Below are 16,703 nucleotides of genomic sequence, written 5' to 3'. Positions count from 1 at the left end.
AATGCAGCGTCAATATATGGAAAAAAAGGAAACTGACTGAATCCATTCTCGGCGAGGAAATTGAAAGTGTGGTTTAATTTATCTTTTGGTTTATTTTATTTTTTTGAGTGCTAATCGATCTACTCATTTTTTTTGTTTGTCTTTTACTGTTGTGATACAACAGAATTCTTTCTCAATATGCTTACTCCTAAGTTCTACTACTTCATTATTTGATTATGTTCTTTCTTACTTTGATAGGAAATGTATGATCAAAATCACTAATACATTACTGATGACTTCTCCAATTAATGTTCGAATTGTTAATTTGTTCTCACGGCTAGGAAAATTTGTTTTTTGGTTATCTAATCGAAATGAGGAGCAAGGGAGAAAAGATTATTCATCATGTAGAGCTCTGCAGTTTGGTGGTAGAGTAATTACCTGTTATCAAATATCTCTGTTGTTATCGTCATTGGATTCACTGTGATTAGTTAGTTGTTTAGAAGTGCAAAATGCTGGAGAATCAACTATGTCCATCTCGGGTGTTATCGCCTTTCCGTGAAGAGAGTGGTGATAAGGAACTGTCTGTTCATCCGAGACACACCAAAGTTATTGTAACTGGAAACAACAAAACCAAGATTGTTTTGTCGGGCTTCTGGGAGTTGTCAAAAAGGCTATTGGGCTAAGTGGTTGGCATTGGCTGGTGAGGCCTCATTATTTTTTAGATTGTGTATTTGTTTTTTCCTTTTTACCCATAAAAATCAAGAATGGCTCTTCTCTTTGACAGCTTGACTTAAAATAACTGCTAACACGGCTTCTTAATTAAGTTATTACTCTTAATATAGTGCTATTCTCTTAAAATTTAATGACATCCGGAATGTAAGTGCGTTACAGTTCATTTTCTTCTTATTATTCTTCACACTCTTCATGTAATTGGTTTATAAAGAAATATTTTCCTGATATAAAGAAGTTCGGCTACAATTTCAGCTCAATAGTTCAGAAAAACAAATTAACTGGTTGTCAGACATATGAAAGAGTTGAAGAATGTAGGAACTAATAACGGTTCTTGAACAATGATTTTATCACCCTTTCTATCCACAGACCATCTGCTCCTTCTGCTTTTACCCTGTCCAAGACTTGAGGTACGTTCTTTTTAAAGAAAAACAAGGCATGTATCATTGTTATTCTGTTCTGTTTTCACATTATAACAATGGTGGACACGATAAAGAATCTGTAACTTGAAACACTACTTTAGTAAAGCATGAAGTCAATTATGTATTGGGTCAATTACATACCAAAAATACTAGAGATGCACTATCCAGGTCTGTTAAAGATATCAATAAGCATCCAATTGTTAGACATGAAGCAGCCAAACTGTTATTTCTCAAAGCAGATGTGGAACACATTAAACTTCTGAAGATTTTTCCAAGTAGGAATCGTGGAGATGGAAAAAAGGTTGATCTCAAAGAATGTCCAAGATCTACGCTTTAGAAACAATGTATTAAGTATCTTGGACCAGTATGTGCAAAATCTTTGTCACCTATTGCAATGCAAATCATAATTTCTAGCATCAATATACAAATGGCTTCTCATATCCATGCACAGACATTAGTTTCTCTTTATATATATGATCTGCTCTATTATACACTACTAATATTAATTACCTTTATGGCATGTTCCATATGTTTCTTTTGTCCTTGATTAAAAAAGGAGCCAATATATCCTTTTTGTCTGTTAAGTGAAGGAGTGAACTCTACATAATTTCCTTACTTTCATTGTTCGATATTAGCATGCAGCTCTAATTATTCATCGTTTTCTTAATGTTCTCAAGAGAGAGAACATTATGAATATATAGTGGCTGAAGAGAAAATTGCGCATAAGCATATTGGAAATCGTCTTGATACAACCAATGGTTTGCCATAGGCAAAATGAATTTTGTAATGAGCACCTCAAAAAAACTCTATGCAGGCGAGGTGGGTGGTAAAAGTTAATGCAAAAATGCTTTTTTGATCATTATCCTACAAAAAGAAGGTTTGTTTTTCTTTTAATAATGCGAAATGTTTGTTATTCTAATGCCTTTCAGAAGAAAAGAGGAATATATCATCATTCTAGCTTTCTTGCTGGTGGGGATACATTAGCAGCTGAAAGACTAGGGGTAATAGATGGGATACTTAAGGTAAATATTTGTTGTCATTGTATTGAACTGTTGCGTCAGATAGTTATACGATAGCTCAAAAACTAAAGCAATTAGGCCAATATTTTTTTCCCTTTACATTACATATGACATTAGTCCTGACAATGAAACTATGATGAGATGTAAATAGAGGGCTGCCAAAAAGCACGAGTCATTTCTTCTCAAATTTATGAAACAATATTTATGTCTTGAAATTCTAATTCTGGTCCAAATTAGTATACTTAAATTGTTCAGTCACACCACATTGCAAACTTTATTTGGATTGTTAAACCATAATTGCATATAGAAGTAGAAGCTATATGAAGAGAAGGTTGCCTTCCCTTTTGTATTTTATATCTGTTTTCAAAACCTAAGATGTATTATTTGCAAATGAAAGGTAAGAAATAATATAGGTAGTGTCCCCTGAATCATATGCGTGTAGCTTGGAAGCTAAACTCAATTACTGTTCACAACATTTAGCTTGGCTCTATGCTGTGCTTTCACATTTTATTCTTTTCAGTCTATTTCATCATATAGTGGGCGTTATCGGCCAAATGATGATAGTTTTGACAGCCTTTTATCATTTCTCAAGGAAAATGGAGTCAACCTGGATGAGGTTAAGGTTAGTGATTTTCATGTCTTTCCTACTTTCATATTACTTTTTAACTATAATATTTGCAACACCTAAAAATCTTATTTTTTGATATCTCATCAATGAATATGTAAAACGGACAATGGCTATGTCAAAGAAATAGAAAATACAATTTTAGTGAGGCTTAGGACCCCTGTTCCTTCAAGCCTAAAACCACTAGACTGGAAAGTGGGGAAATACTCTACTTGGCCCGAACATGCTGATTTGAAAAGCAAAATTAAAAAAAAAAAAAGGAACTCTTGATCATATGTATAAAATGATGTTTTTATACCTTATATAATGTACACAAAAACTTAATATTTTTTTTAATTGTTTATAGGTGTTGAAGAGCACCATACGTGTAAGCTATCTTCACAGCTATTGAAATTTTTTTTAGAATAGTACTGTCATCTGGCCTTAAAGAATAAATAGCACGGTCTAGCCAGTTTTCGGATTGGTCATTCAAAAATAGCCAGCGTTTACAAAGTCAATGAAAAATAGTTACTATTTTGCTGCAACAGAGACCGGTCCAACATAATATACTGGAGTTCGGTGCATCTGTGTATGAACTTCCAGCATATTATGTTGGACCGATATACTTTGTTGGCTCCAGTATAATATACTGAAGACTGGAGCACCGGTGCTCCAAACTCCAGTATATTATGCTGAACCGGTATATTATATTGGAACTCCAGTATATTAGACTGGAGTTCCAGTATATTATACTGGAACTCCAGCATATTATGCTGAAGTATTTTTTTGGATTTTGAACAGTGTTTTCATTCATATTTATCTTTATATGAAAAGTGGTTAAATTTCGATTACTTTTGAAGCTAGGCTATTTTTGAACGACCACTTGTAAATCTAGCTATTTTTTAATTTCTCCCATCATATGTAGGCCCCAATATTAGCCCCAACAAAAGTAATTACCTGTTATCAAATATTGTTATTTTGATACCAACAAAAGTAATTACCTATGTCATTTTCTCTTTAGTATTGGTATTTTTATTTTTGCGTTAAACCATTGATTAGAGGTGCAATATTTTTGTTGATTATTACTTGGTTACTTAAGAGAATTGTAGTTTCCTATTCTGGACTTGAGTATATCTCGAGGGATAATTTTTCCAGGCTATTATTTAGCCATCATATTTGCTATTGCACAGGTTCTATTTGTTGCGTGTGGCCTACTTGGAAGGATGGGAATTTATCAAGATTAAAGTCACTATGTGGTTTCTTTTGGAGCTACTTAAAATAATATTTTGTGCAAGTTGGTGCACCCATATTAACTTTCGTTCGAGACAAGAGCTGAAGTAAGATTTTAACCAAATGTGATGTCCTTTATGTTTCTACTTGAGTCAAAAGTTTATGCCATGTGGACTAATCCTTTTAAATCCAGTTGACTGAATCTCTTTTTGATCATTGATCCAGTTGCCATTGTCATCCTTGAGGGAGAGGATTCTGTTTCTCCTCCTTCTATTAAAGGTATAAGTGTGGAAAAATCTGGTGCTGGCATCACCCTCATTGAGCCAGTTGATCTTGGACTTCAGCTTCCAAAAGTCTTCCTCATTCCTGAGGATACTGTTTAGCTCCTCATTAAGGTCTGTTTCAAGCTTTTGGAGGAAGCTACTGAGATGGTAGTTGGGGGACTTTTGAATGCCATAGATTCTGGCCAGGAGTCTGTTCTTTTTATGGAAAATTTTTCCAAAGACTTGTTGGTTCCATTCTATTGCCAGATCCTTGAATTTGGCAGTGGATTGGAGTAGGGGGTTTGGCCAGAGAAGGCTTGATTGATGATGCTAGGGAAGGGAGGGTGGCTAGCCCACATTGTTTCAAATCTGAAGGGCCTAGATGGTTTATTGCTTGGGGGCCCTTCCATTTGAATCTTTAAAGGACAGTGGTTTGAGTGGGTCCTAGGTAGGTGCTGAACACTTGCCTCAAGGTACTGTTCAATCCAACCTTCATTGGCAAAACACCTATTAATTCCTTCTAGGATTAGAGAAGTTCTGCTAGAATACTTTTTGTTAGTCCATGTGAATTTACTTCCCTTATACCCTAGGTCGATTAAATGACACCTATTTATGCAGTTTCAAAATAAGTTACTGCGGCTCAGGTTGATATGGTTACCCCCAAACTTGTCCCTGGCCTTCAAGACTTCATTGAAGTCTCCACCTATGAACCAGTTATTTCCTAATGTATTAGAGATGGTGATAAGCTGCTCTCATAGGAGTTTTCTTTCTGCTAAGATGTTGCTAGCATAGATAGCTGAAAAAAGCCAAGGTGGGTGATTAGGTCTTACCTTCACCATTGCGTGAATACCTTGGGGGGGGGGTGGCCACCTCTTCCACAGCTACAAGATCTTCCGTCCACATGAACATGATTCCTCCAGAAAGATCAACCGCAAGGGATCGAATGATCATATCAAAGTCTAGTGTCTGGGCCAAGGTCTGATGGTCAGCCATCTTAGTTTCAAGAAGGACTAACATCGCTGGCTTGTGCATCCTCACCATCTATGTGCAGTGCCTTTTGAATTCGGCACTATTACCACTCCTAACATTCCATATGATGTAGTTTATCATTGGGAACGTGGGTGATTGGTGAGCTCCCTCTTGAGGGCTCGATTGGTTTGGTAGACTTGGCACTTGTGGGGGAGCGGATTTCCTCTTTAGGCTCAGAATTGGTGTTAGATTTAGTAGTGGTTTCATTTGTCCATGTGTTTGGGACCTACCCTACAGTAAAGCCACAAGGCTTTCATAGACAGGCCCCTCCATATGAGTGAAATAAAAAGGGTTGTCTTCTCCAGCAAACCGTTCAAATCACCAGGACCTGATGGCCTCCACCCATTCTTCTACCAAAAATACTGGAACATTGTTGGGGACTCTGTCACAGAATTCTGCCAAAAATGCTTTAGCACATGCTCCATGGATAACACCATGAATCAAACCCTCTTGTGCCTAATCCCTAAATGTCTAGCTTCAACGGTAAAAAACTTCAGACCCATTGGTTTTTGCAACACTATCTACAAAACTATCACAAAAATAATAGTGAATAGGATCAAACCTATATTGCACCTCATCGTAGGACCAAGCCAAGCTAGTTTCTTAACCAATAGAAGAGCCTGTGACAATGCCATCATTGTCCAAGAATACATCAACCACTTCAGAAAAATGAACGGAAGGAGTGCCAATATGATCTTAAAAATAGACCTTGAGAAAGCCTTTGACAGGCTGGAATGGTCTTTTATCAGAGACACCCTAGATGCCTTCAATTTCCCTAAGGGTCTGTCCAAACTCATCATGTCCTGCATAAGTACTTCCTCCATCTCAATCCTTGTCAATGGGGGGAAAACTGATCCTTTCAACCCTTCAAGAGGCATCAGACAATGGGACTCTATGTCACCCTACCTGTTCATTCTGTGTATGGAAAGGCTATCCAGATCCATTGACAAGGCAGTCATGCAAAACCAATGGCACCCTATCAACATAAGTAGGTCTGGACCAAAAATCTCCCATCTTTTCTTTACAGATGACCTCATACTCTTTGCTAAAGGTAACATCAGGAACTGTACTATAATCATTTCCATATTACATAGCTTCAACAACCAGTGAGGACAAAAAATAAACCTAGCCAAATCCAGAGTCCTGTTCTCCTCAAATACTACCCAAGATACCTCCCAACAACTCTCCAACCTCCTATCCATCAAACACACCACCTCCTTTGGAAAGTATCTTGGTTTTTCAATCTTTCACAAAAAAACAATCAGCCTCAGATTTCCAGTTCATCATTGATAATATGCAACACAAGTTGGCTGGTTGGAAAACTAGATTCCTCAACATGGCTGGGAGAACTGTCCTGGCAAAAACCACCCTAGGCACCATCCCAAACCATGTAATGCAATACATTACACTGCCAACCAAAATAACAAATCAAATTGATAGAATTCAGAGGAACTTCCTCTGGGGTACCACCCCTAAAAAGAAAAAACTTCATTTGATTAAGTGGGATGTAGTTACTAAAACAAAAGCTGAGGGAGGGTTAGGGCTGCAAAAAGCTAGTTTTAAAAACAAAGTTGTTTTAGCAAACCTAGCAAGGAGAACTTACAAGAATACCAACAACCTTTGGGCTAGAGTCCTTATCCACAAAAATTGCAACATGTCCAGACCTGCTCAGGCTGTGAGACACCATGGGAACAATAAATCACCTACCTGGAAGAGCTTACTAAAAGGCTGGGAGACATGTAGCAAAGCCAGTAAATGGGTAGTTAATAGAGGAGATAGGGTCAGCTTCTTCAATGACACCTGGATTCCTAATCAGCCTGCCCTCAGGCATTTGATAGAGGGACCCCTAACCCAGAATAACCTCCAAATTAAAGTGAAAACAATCCACAATATGGGCACTTGGGACACATCAACCCTGTCATTTGACCTCCCTCCCCATATCCAAAACCTCCTTAAGGTTGTGTTTATTCCTAGGGTAGCCACTAAGGAAGATAATCTAATATAGGGCATCACAACCAATGGGCAATTCACCAACAGCTCTGCATACTCCATCATAAGCAAAAGTACACAAGCTCATTCTCCTGGAGAAGAGGACCACTTTGAGTAGATCTGGAAACTCCAAACCCCAAACAAGATAAAGTACTTTACCTGGCTCCTAACGCACAAAAGACTACCCAGCAGGAGCTTTTTACACTCTATTGGAATAAACTGCCCCACCCAGTGCCATTTTTGTTGTTTTGAACAAGAAGATATTGACCACATCTTCTTCCTATGCCCCAATGCTGTCCACTTTTGGAGTGTCATCCGCTCAATATCTTCAGCCCCATCACCCTCCAATCCTCTCAGTTGTAGTCACCTTTGGCAAACAGTTTTGACAACTCTTAAAGGTGTAAAGTACAATGACTACCTTAACTAGGAGAATCTCATTCCCTACTGTCTCTGGCACATTTGGCTAGCAAGGAATACTAATGTGTTCAATAACAAAAAAGAATCCATCAATGCTAATAACACCATTGCTAAAGCTACTGAGTATCATGTCCTTAATAATAATATTTCACAACAATGCACCCACCAAATCATGCTTAAATGAACTCCACCACCAAGAGGCTCCTACAAATTAAACACTGATTGTGCAGCAAAGGGCAACCCAGGAATGGATGGAGCTAGGGGCATCTTCAGAAACCATAACGGAAGTTGGATGTTGGGCTTCATGGAAAACTTACCCCAAACAACTAACACAGGAGCTGAATTTAGAGCCCTCATCAGAGGCCTACAACTAGCAGAACTAAACAACTTAGTTCCGCTACAAGTAGACACTGATTCAGCAGAAGTAATCAATATGTTGTTGAATGGAAATCTAATATTTGACTCCCTAATTTGTGAATGCAGATTACTGATTCAAAGGATAGGCAGCGTGGTAGTGAGGCACTCATACAGGGAGCAAAACAGGGTAGCTGATGCACTGGCGAAGGAAGCAGCCAAGGAAATTTTTTTGAACAAATCAATATCTCTAGCAGTTCCTCCGATGTAATGATGTATTTTGGGCAGACACCCTAGGAACTGAACTACCTAAAACTTTTGTGGGTTGCAATATAAGTACAATTATGCAAAACTTTGCATCTATGGGGGACTTAAGGTACCCAGTAACTCCCAAGGCATCGTAACCCCTTTTGTTTAACTAGTTAATATATTATCCCGTTGACCGGGAAAAAAAAGTACTCATGAGGTTCTGTTTTTTCGGAAAAATTGGAATAACAACAAAACTTAAAAAGGAAAAACCTGTCGAATTATGATTCATTTTTAAAATTTGTAAGAACACTTTCTAAATGTCCAAATATAATTCTTATAGTGAAATACAAAGAAGGAAAAACGTCAAAAACTTATTTCTCTGCACTTGGCAAGGTTATGAAAAAATGTTTCAACATTGTGGCGGAAGACACTACTTTCTAAACGAAAAAAGGAAGTTTGTTGAAGTGAAAAATAAATAAAAGCAAGTATCATCTATTGACAAGTATCAAAAATGGGTTCAGAAGTTTATTTTGGTTCATTTAATTAAATTACAGTTGAACACAAGGGCGAAATTTGGATTCGACCTTTATCAGCTCGAATTTGAATTCTACCACAGTCCATTTGATATACAAAGTTCAAAAGTTAATGTTTGACTAAGTTTGAATAAACCCGTAAGGTTGATACTACATCACCCCTGATTAAACACATAAATTATAATGGAAGTGTCAAAAGGGTGAGAGATTATCCTATAAACAACTTTCTGGCAAAATAAATATTAAAAAAAGAAAGAATATGCAATATCCACAAAAGAAAAAAGTATGGCAGTAGTTATGCTCAACTGAATAATATAATATTATCGTGAAAAAGTAATTCACGATTAAAATTATCATTCAGACAAAAAGCAATAGTAAGTCTTGCATATTTTAAAATCTTAAAAAATTAATTTCTCATAAACAACAAATTTAAATCACAATAAGGTTGTGACTCTTTTGAACATCTAAACAAAAAGAAAAAGAAGCAAAGACACAAATGAAAAAGGATTCCTGGGATGCAACACAATGTTAGGACATGTGTTGTTGGGCATGCAACACAGTTTCCTTGAAGTGTGAGCTTATAGAGTTCTAAAGTATCTTTTATCTTGTTCTATTTATATCATTTTATTGAGATTAGAGTAAATTTGATTGTACAAGGTGATGGATTATAACAAACTGCGGAAGCAATCTCAGTATCAAAATCACATGTAATCTAGATAACTAGCATAAATAAGATTTCATGGGTTAACTCTTGAAGCGTGAACAAAGCTCCTTTATCACGTGAGCTTTCAATTCCACAGCAACTCAATGAATTCTCCACCACCCGCACGATCACGGTCTCCGAACATTTCACAGTCTTCTACTGTATTATCCAAATAATACCCAGAAATAGCAATTTCGTGTGGGCGAAATTTTCTAAGGAAAAGGGGCTGAAATTCGGCCGCCATGTGCTCTCACCTCTAGGTGGAAAACCTTATATATTTATAGCACAAGTTTTAAGGGTTAAAACCCTTTTTCCAAAACTTGTTGGGTTTTCTTTTCCAGCAGAAAAAGGAATCCTTTATTTTCTATTATTTACGCACAGTAGGGACCGCAAAATTTAATTAACAAGGCTTCCAATTATGGAATTAATTTGTAATTTTTGAAATTAATATCCACCATAATTAATTACGAATTATTCCACTAAAAATTCGTAATTGCACTCCTTATTCAATTTTGAAATTCATCCATTAAATCTTATTTAACTCCCCATGTTAAGATTCAGATACTAATCAATTGAATTAAAATTATTGACGATTTAATTTGTTGATTACTTCCTTTAGACTTTCGCTTAACTTATTTCATGTGTCGGATATAAAATCCACCGGCCGGGTTTACACATGAAAACTTATAAGCTTTCATAAAAGTGTATCATCAATCTCTAAACCGAGACATGGATTCCGTCAACTAACTATTATCTTGCCAATGTACATTATTATTATCCAATCTACCAGGCATATTGACTCACGAAAGAATCTCGCCTTTTAATAAATCAAAATAATAATAATGTACACAACTAATAATAATTATATCAAGATTAAGAGTATAAGTACATTTAATGGCTAGAGAGTTTATTTTATTAAGTCGGTATAAAATACTTATCTCTACTTGGTCCGTTCAATACATACAAAATGTACTAGCACAAGAAGTTGGAATTAAACCATTCCCACAATCAAGATAAATTATATTTAATCTTGTGCTACAATCATTCCTAATGGTTGTTTGTCCAATTTCATCATTAGATTGTGAACTCAAACTTTATACTTATAAGAATCGATGATTTAATCTTCCGTGTATAAGCTAAACTCTATACACTAAATCATCTACTATATAAGCAAAAGATACAGACTAATATATGATCTATTTAAAACTTTGTTAAAATTGAATAAACAATTGTTTCATAATAAATATTATATCTAAATCAAACCTATGGTTAATAGTAAGCATTGTTATGTATATTGTACTTATTACATATAAGTTTGGAAGATGTCACGCCTTAAAATTCGGGTGGAACGTGATGACAGCCGACCTACCTAACCTCTCCTGTTCTAACTAGCTGAAAGTCTAAACTGAACATCATACTCAAGAAATTCATAAATAGTTCTTAAGATAATAATCATCTAAAAATGCAATTCTAACATAAACGTTAACATATCTGATAACTGAATCCACTAACGAAGACATGAGCTTCTAATTGCAAGTCTGAGTACATAAGTCTATAGGGCATTTCCCGGAGATAACTACTAATGTATGGAAAAGATATGAGAGTCTTAGAAGGATTGCTACCGCTGGGATGAAATCAACAGAGCTTGTACTCTGAGTCTATGAAGCCTACCTCTAGCCATAGGTTTCTTCACCTGCACGCTAAACGCCTGCCACGTCGCATGACCTAATGTCACAGCCCAAAATCCTAATCAACGAATGCGTGATGATGTCTAACATCACTTGTTAAGGCCGACACTTAACAATGAATAAGGAAACTAGTCTAACCGTTAACAACATAATAATATAGAGTAAGAGTAAAATTTAGAAATATATATAAATAAGTCTAAAACTAAACGTTGTTCGCACAACCTCCCAAGATTTGGTGTCACAGATGTAATGACCCGATCGGTTGTTTTGAGTATTTGCATTTCATTCAGATGTTTAAAGTCTTGAGTAGCTTCATATGATGTAATATGACTTGTGTGTATCGACGGTTTTGGTTTTTAGGTGATTCGAAAATTATTTGGAAGAATGATTCTAAACTAGGAAGCTTTAAGCTGGAAGAGTTGACCAAGTTTGATTTTTAAGTATTTGATCTTGGATCGAAGTTTTGATAGTTCCGTTAGGTCCGGATGATAATTTTGGACTTGGGCGTACGCCCGGATTTGCATTTGGATATTTCTTGAAGGTTTCGGCTCTAGTTGGTGAAAGATGGCAATTTGAAGGTTTGGAATGTTCATAAGTTTGTCCGGGTGTTAATTTTGATGATATCGGGTTCGGATCATAGTTTCAGGAATTAAAATAGCTTCTTTATGTCATTTGGGGACTTGTGTGAAAAATTTGAGTCCATTCTGGATTGATTTGATATGGTTCAGCACGAGTTTTGGAAGTTGAAAGTTCATAAAGCTTGATTTGAGGTGTGATTTATCGTTTCAATGTTGTTATGTGTGATTTGAGGCCTCGAGTAGGTCTGTGTTATGTTAATGTTCATATTGTATTGTTATATGCATCTTCATTTACCACCGAGCTACGGCCGGTTGGGCAGTCATGCATCTTCATTTACCACCGAGCTATGATCGGTTGGGCAGTCATGCATCTTCATTTACCACCGGCTACGGCCAGTCGAGCAGTCATCCATCTTCATTTACCATCGAGCTACAGCCAGTTGGGCAGTCATGCATCTTCATTTATCACTGTGCTACGGTCAGTCCGGCAGTCATGCATATACTACCGAGCTACGGCCGGTTGGGCAGTCATGCATCTTCATTTACTACCGATCTACGGCCGCTCGGGCAATCATGCAATTACCATCGAGCTACGGCCGATCGGGCAGTTACCACTGATTAGTTGGGAAGTCATGTTACGATATGGATAGTAGTCCCAAAAAGAGGCATTATATATAAGTATAATTAGTATGCATATTCGGTGGCACATCAGAGGGTCAGGTTGATTCTTATATCTCTCTCATTAATGTTAATTATTATTATGTCTCAATTCTGCCTTACATACTCAGTATAGTATTAGTACTGGCGTCCTTCTTGTTGTGAATGTTGCAGGTGTAGGTAATCAGTTTGACGAGCCCTCATAATATACGAGGTTAGCATTCAGTAAAGGATCGGTAAGAATCCACTTCATTCGGAGTGCAGCCAAGTCTATAAGTCATTGTGTCAGAGTTTTGCTACAGACTTGTGGGTAGACCAGGGCCTTGTCTCATTTGATGCCGAATACTCTTAGAGGCTTTGTATACACAGGTTCATTATGTACAGTATGTCAGAGTCCTTGACGTTCCGTGTGTATTCATATTTTAAGTACGATAGATCGTTGATACAATGTTTGCCCACTTACAATTGTATATTATAAGTTGTGACCATGTTGGACCATGATAGTTACAAAAGGAATTAGTTCAGTCAACCCAACCAATGTATGTTCTCGTTTTGATCGAACAGTCATGAGTTACAGAGTTCTTTGCTCGGGCCAGTAAGACATCGGGTGCTAGCCACGCCCCCTAGGTTTGGGGCGTGACAGTACACCCCTAATTCTCATATTAGTTTATCACTTGATTATGAGTAATTAATAAAAATTTAATCATTATACATTCTCGATGTACAATGCATAGTGATTATTGGAAACAACCTTACTATCTTGTTATTTTTATTCTGCTTTTATATGATTTTTTGGTACTGTCCCTTCTTGTCTATATTTTCATTAATGTGGTGCTTATACTTTCCTGGGCCGATGGTCTATTGAAAAAAGCCTCTCTATCCTCACAAGGTAGGGGTAAGGTCTGCGTACACACTACCAGTGATGAAGCCAAGAATTTTTCCAAGGGTCTTCAAACTTGAACGAAGTGAAAAAAAATTGCCAACAAAGACTTAATAATTTACCTATATATACCGTATTATTTTCCGACGAATGGTGGTCAATTGACCACCCTAAAGTGAATGTAGTTTCGTCCATGCACTTACCCTCCTCAAATCCCACAGTGTAGGATAATACTGAGTATGTTGTTGTTGTAGTACATTCTCAACGTACAATGCATGAGAGAGAATGCTCGCTTTGAGTATTCATCACTTGCCTCATCACCTAAACATGTGCTTTCTCTATTATGCTATCTTTTCGGAGGATGAATAGATTTTTTTAATAGGCTTGTGAAATTATGGGCTGCTGAAGGATTTCTAAAGGTAAAGGAGAAGAAAATGAAAGAAGAGATGGCAAGAAAATGTTTAAAAGATTTTGTAGATAGAAGTTTAATTTTCCTTTTACTATTTGAGTTTAGAAAAATCGAGATTTATAGAATACATGGTATGACTAATGAACTTTGTTCAACAGAAGCTCAAAACATGCATTTCGTGAATATCACTAACGGAAAGAATGAACAGTATCTGTGTGCGCATTTATGCTTTTTTTCCTCATAGGCTCGATATCGGATTAATATCCGATATCTAGCCATGAGTGTTTCTGGTAAAGTGGATACAAAATTTTAAGTTAGTCATATGAAGTATATCATACTTGCTCAAGAGTTCTTTCCACCTCGTTGTTACAAAAGTGCATCTGCACGTGAAGCGGCTATGATAATTAGCATCATTCACTTAACAGCAATATTTTGTCGAACATAATTCAACAAGGAATTAGTAGTTCTCTTATGTAACACTTTCATCTCATATGTCTGTAAATCTTTTCCCTCTGTCCAAGCTAAGTTTGACAGCGTTATCTGATACCTATGTTGGTGGAAGATAACAGATATTTTGATAAAATTAGTCAAGAAATATACAACAACAACAACAACAAACCCAGTAGCTTCTCATAAATGGAGTCTAGAGAGGGTAAGATATACGCAGCCTTACCCCTATCCCTGGAAGGGCAGAAAGGCTGTTTCCGATAGACCTTCGACTAGAGAACAACTGAAAAAGAAAAGGTAATTGCAACAAGTAGGAATAACAGCAAGATGAAATAATATTAAATCCAAGAATGCAGTCAAACTCTAGATAGTAACAGCAATCTATGAATAAAAGATATCATACGAACACTAATGCTAGCGAACTGAGTAAGACAAAGAGAAACGCTCGAATACCTACGAACCTTCTACCCTAATTCTTTGACCTCCACACCCTCCTGTTTAGGGCCATGTCCCCAGTCAGCTCCAGCTGCACCATGTCCCGCCTAATAACCTCTGCCCAAGAATTCTTAGACCTACCTCTACCCCTCCTGCTACCCACTAAGGCTAACCGCTCGCATCTTCTAATTGGGGCTTCTATACTTCTCCTCTTAACATGCTCGAATCATCTCAACCTTGACCCCACGCATCTTATCCTCCACGGGGTCCACTCTCACCTTTTCTCGAATAACTTCATTCCTAATCTTATCCAATCTGGTATGCCCAAACATCTACCTTAACATCCTCATCTCAGCTACTTTTATTTTCTGGTTAGGAGAGTTTTTAAATGGCCAACACTCTGCTCCATACAACATAGTCGGTCTAACTACAACCTTGTAGAACTTACCTTTAAGTCTCAGCGGCACATTCTTATCACACAAGACACCGGAAGCGAGCCTCCACTTCATCCATCCTACTCCGATACGATGCGTGACATCTTCATCAATCTCACCGTTACCTTGTATTATAGATCTAAGATACTTGAAACTACCTCTCTTGGGGATGACTTGCGTATCAAGCCTCACCTCTACATCTTTCTTGGGTACCGTTGCTGAACTTGCACTCCAAGAATTCCGTGCTGGTCCTGCTCAACTTGAAACCCTTAGATTCTAGGGTCTGCCTCCAAACTTCCAGCCTCTCGTTAACACCACCCCGTGTCTCGTCAATTAAAACTATGTCATCAGGAAATAACATACACCATGGCACCTCATCTTGAATGTGTCTCGTCAACACATCCATCGCCAAGGAAAATAGGAATGGACTAAGAGTTGATCCCTGGTGCAACCCCATCATAACCGGAAAGTGTTTCGAGTCTCCTCCCGCTGCCCTAACCCGAGTCTTAGCTTCATCATACATGTCCTTAATCACCCTAATGTAGGCTACTGGGATCCCTTTTGCCTCCAAGCATCACCAGAGCACCTCTCTTGGGACTTTGTCATATGCTTTCTCTAGGTCAATGAACACCATGTGCAAGTCTTTCTTCATTTCCCTGTATCGCTCCACCAATCTCCTCACAATGTGAATGGCTTCCATAGTCAAACGGCCCGACATGAAAGCGAACTGGTTCTCAGGAATGGACACACTGGTCCTCACCCTTACTTCAACCATCTTTTCCCAAACTTTTATAGTATGACTTAGCAGCTTAATCCCCCTATAATTATTGGATATCGCCCTTATTTTTATACAGAGGAATCGTTGTACTCCAACTCCATTCATCGGGCATCTTCTTCGTCCTAAAAATGACATTGAACAGCCTAATGAGTCACTCCAAACCTACCCTACCCGCATTCTTCCAAAATTTCACAGGTAATTCATCTAGCCCGGTAGCTCTACCCCTGTGCATCTTACACATAGCCTCCTCGAAGCTCTTCTACTCTTATGCGGGGCTACAATACCCGAAATCCCTGCGCATCTCGGAGTGCTCCAAGTCGCCCAGCACAATGTCCCTATCACCCTCTTCATTTAGGAGTTTATGGAAATACATCTGCCATCTTCGTCTAATTTGAGCCTCTTCCATTAAAACTTTACCTTCCTCATCTTTGATACACTTAACTTGATCTAGATCATGGGCCTTCCTCTCTCTCATCTTGGCTAGTCTGTATAGCTGCTTGTCCCCGCCTTTGGTCCCAAGCTCTTCATACAAACGCCCAAACGCCGCAGCCTTAGTCGCAGCAACCGCTAACTTCGTCTCCTTCTTAGCCCTCTTATACCTCTCCATGCAATACCGTGGGTATGAACTAATTTTATTAGGTGCTAGGAACGGATCATGAATACTAAGATCAATATTTTGATTGAGGTTGATGTTGGCAAGCTAAAAGTAGTGGCGTCAAATTTAACTCATAATTATTTGACCCGTCCAACTCGCTGGTGAGGGATGGTCGCCAGGAATGGCCCTATAAAAGCTGGTCTTTAAATATTATTCTTGTTTTTGAATAAATGACCTCCAAACCCATGCAAATTTTGCAGGGATTTCTCTATCGGAGTCGAT

At 37.7% G+C, this 16,703-nt stretch overlaps 1 protein-coding gene across 1 annotated transcript; it reads right to left on the bottom strand.

Moving 5' to 3' along the window:
• Window positions 1-14,219: 14,219 nt before the first annotated feature.
• LOC142165147 (uncharacterized) lies at window positions 14,220-16,433 on the bottom strand. The gene is made up of 4 exons (XM_075223766.1): window positions 16,111-16,433; window positions 15,635-15,866; window positions 14,406-14,462; window positions 14,220-14,279 (listed from the first exon to the last, which is right to left on the bottom strand). Exons 1-4 carry the CDS (start codon window positions 16,431-16,433, stop codon window positions 14,220-14,222), a joined length of 672 nt encoding a protein of 223 aa, XP_075079867.1.
• Between the last annotated feature and the right edge of the window lie 270 nt (window positions 16,434-16,703).

This window comes from Nicotiana tabacum, chromosome 10 (assembly GCF_000715075.1).
Source record: "Nicotiana tabacum cultivar K326 chromosome 10, ASM71507v2, whole genome shotgun sequence".
In the NCBI taxonomy this organism is placed as follows: Eukaryota; Viridiplantae; Streptophyta; class Magnoliopsida; order Solanales; family Solanaceae; genus Nicotiana; species Nicotiana tabacum.
This window is presented reverse-complemented; position numbering and strand designations above follow the sequence as displayed.

Excerpts from the sequence above, each read along its gene's own strand:
- LOC142165147 (XM_075223766.1), bottom strand. The coding sequence starts at position 16,433 with ATGGAGAGGTATAAGAGGGCTAAGAAGGAGACGAAGTTAGCGGTTGCT. Across the intron at positions 15,867-16,110 it reads GAGATGCGCAGGGATTTCGG|GGGGATTAAGCTGCTAAGTC; the intron begins GTATTGTAGCCC and ends CAATAATTATAG. Across the intron at positions 14,463-15,634 it reads ATGACAAAGTCCCAAGAGAG|TTGTTCTCTAGTCGAAGGTC; the intron begins GTGCTCTGGTGA and ends TTTCTTTTTCAG.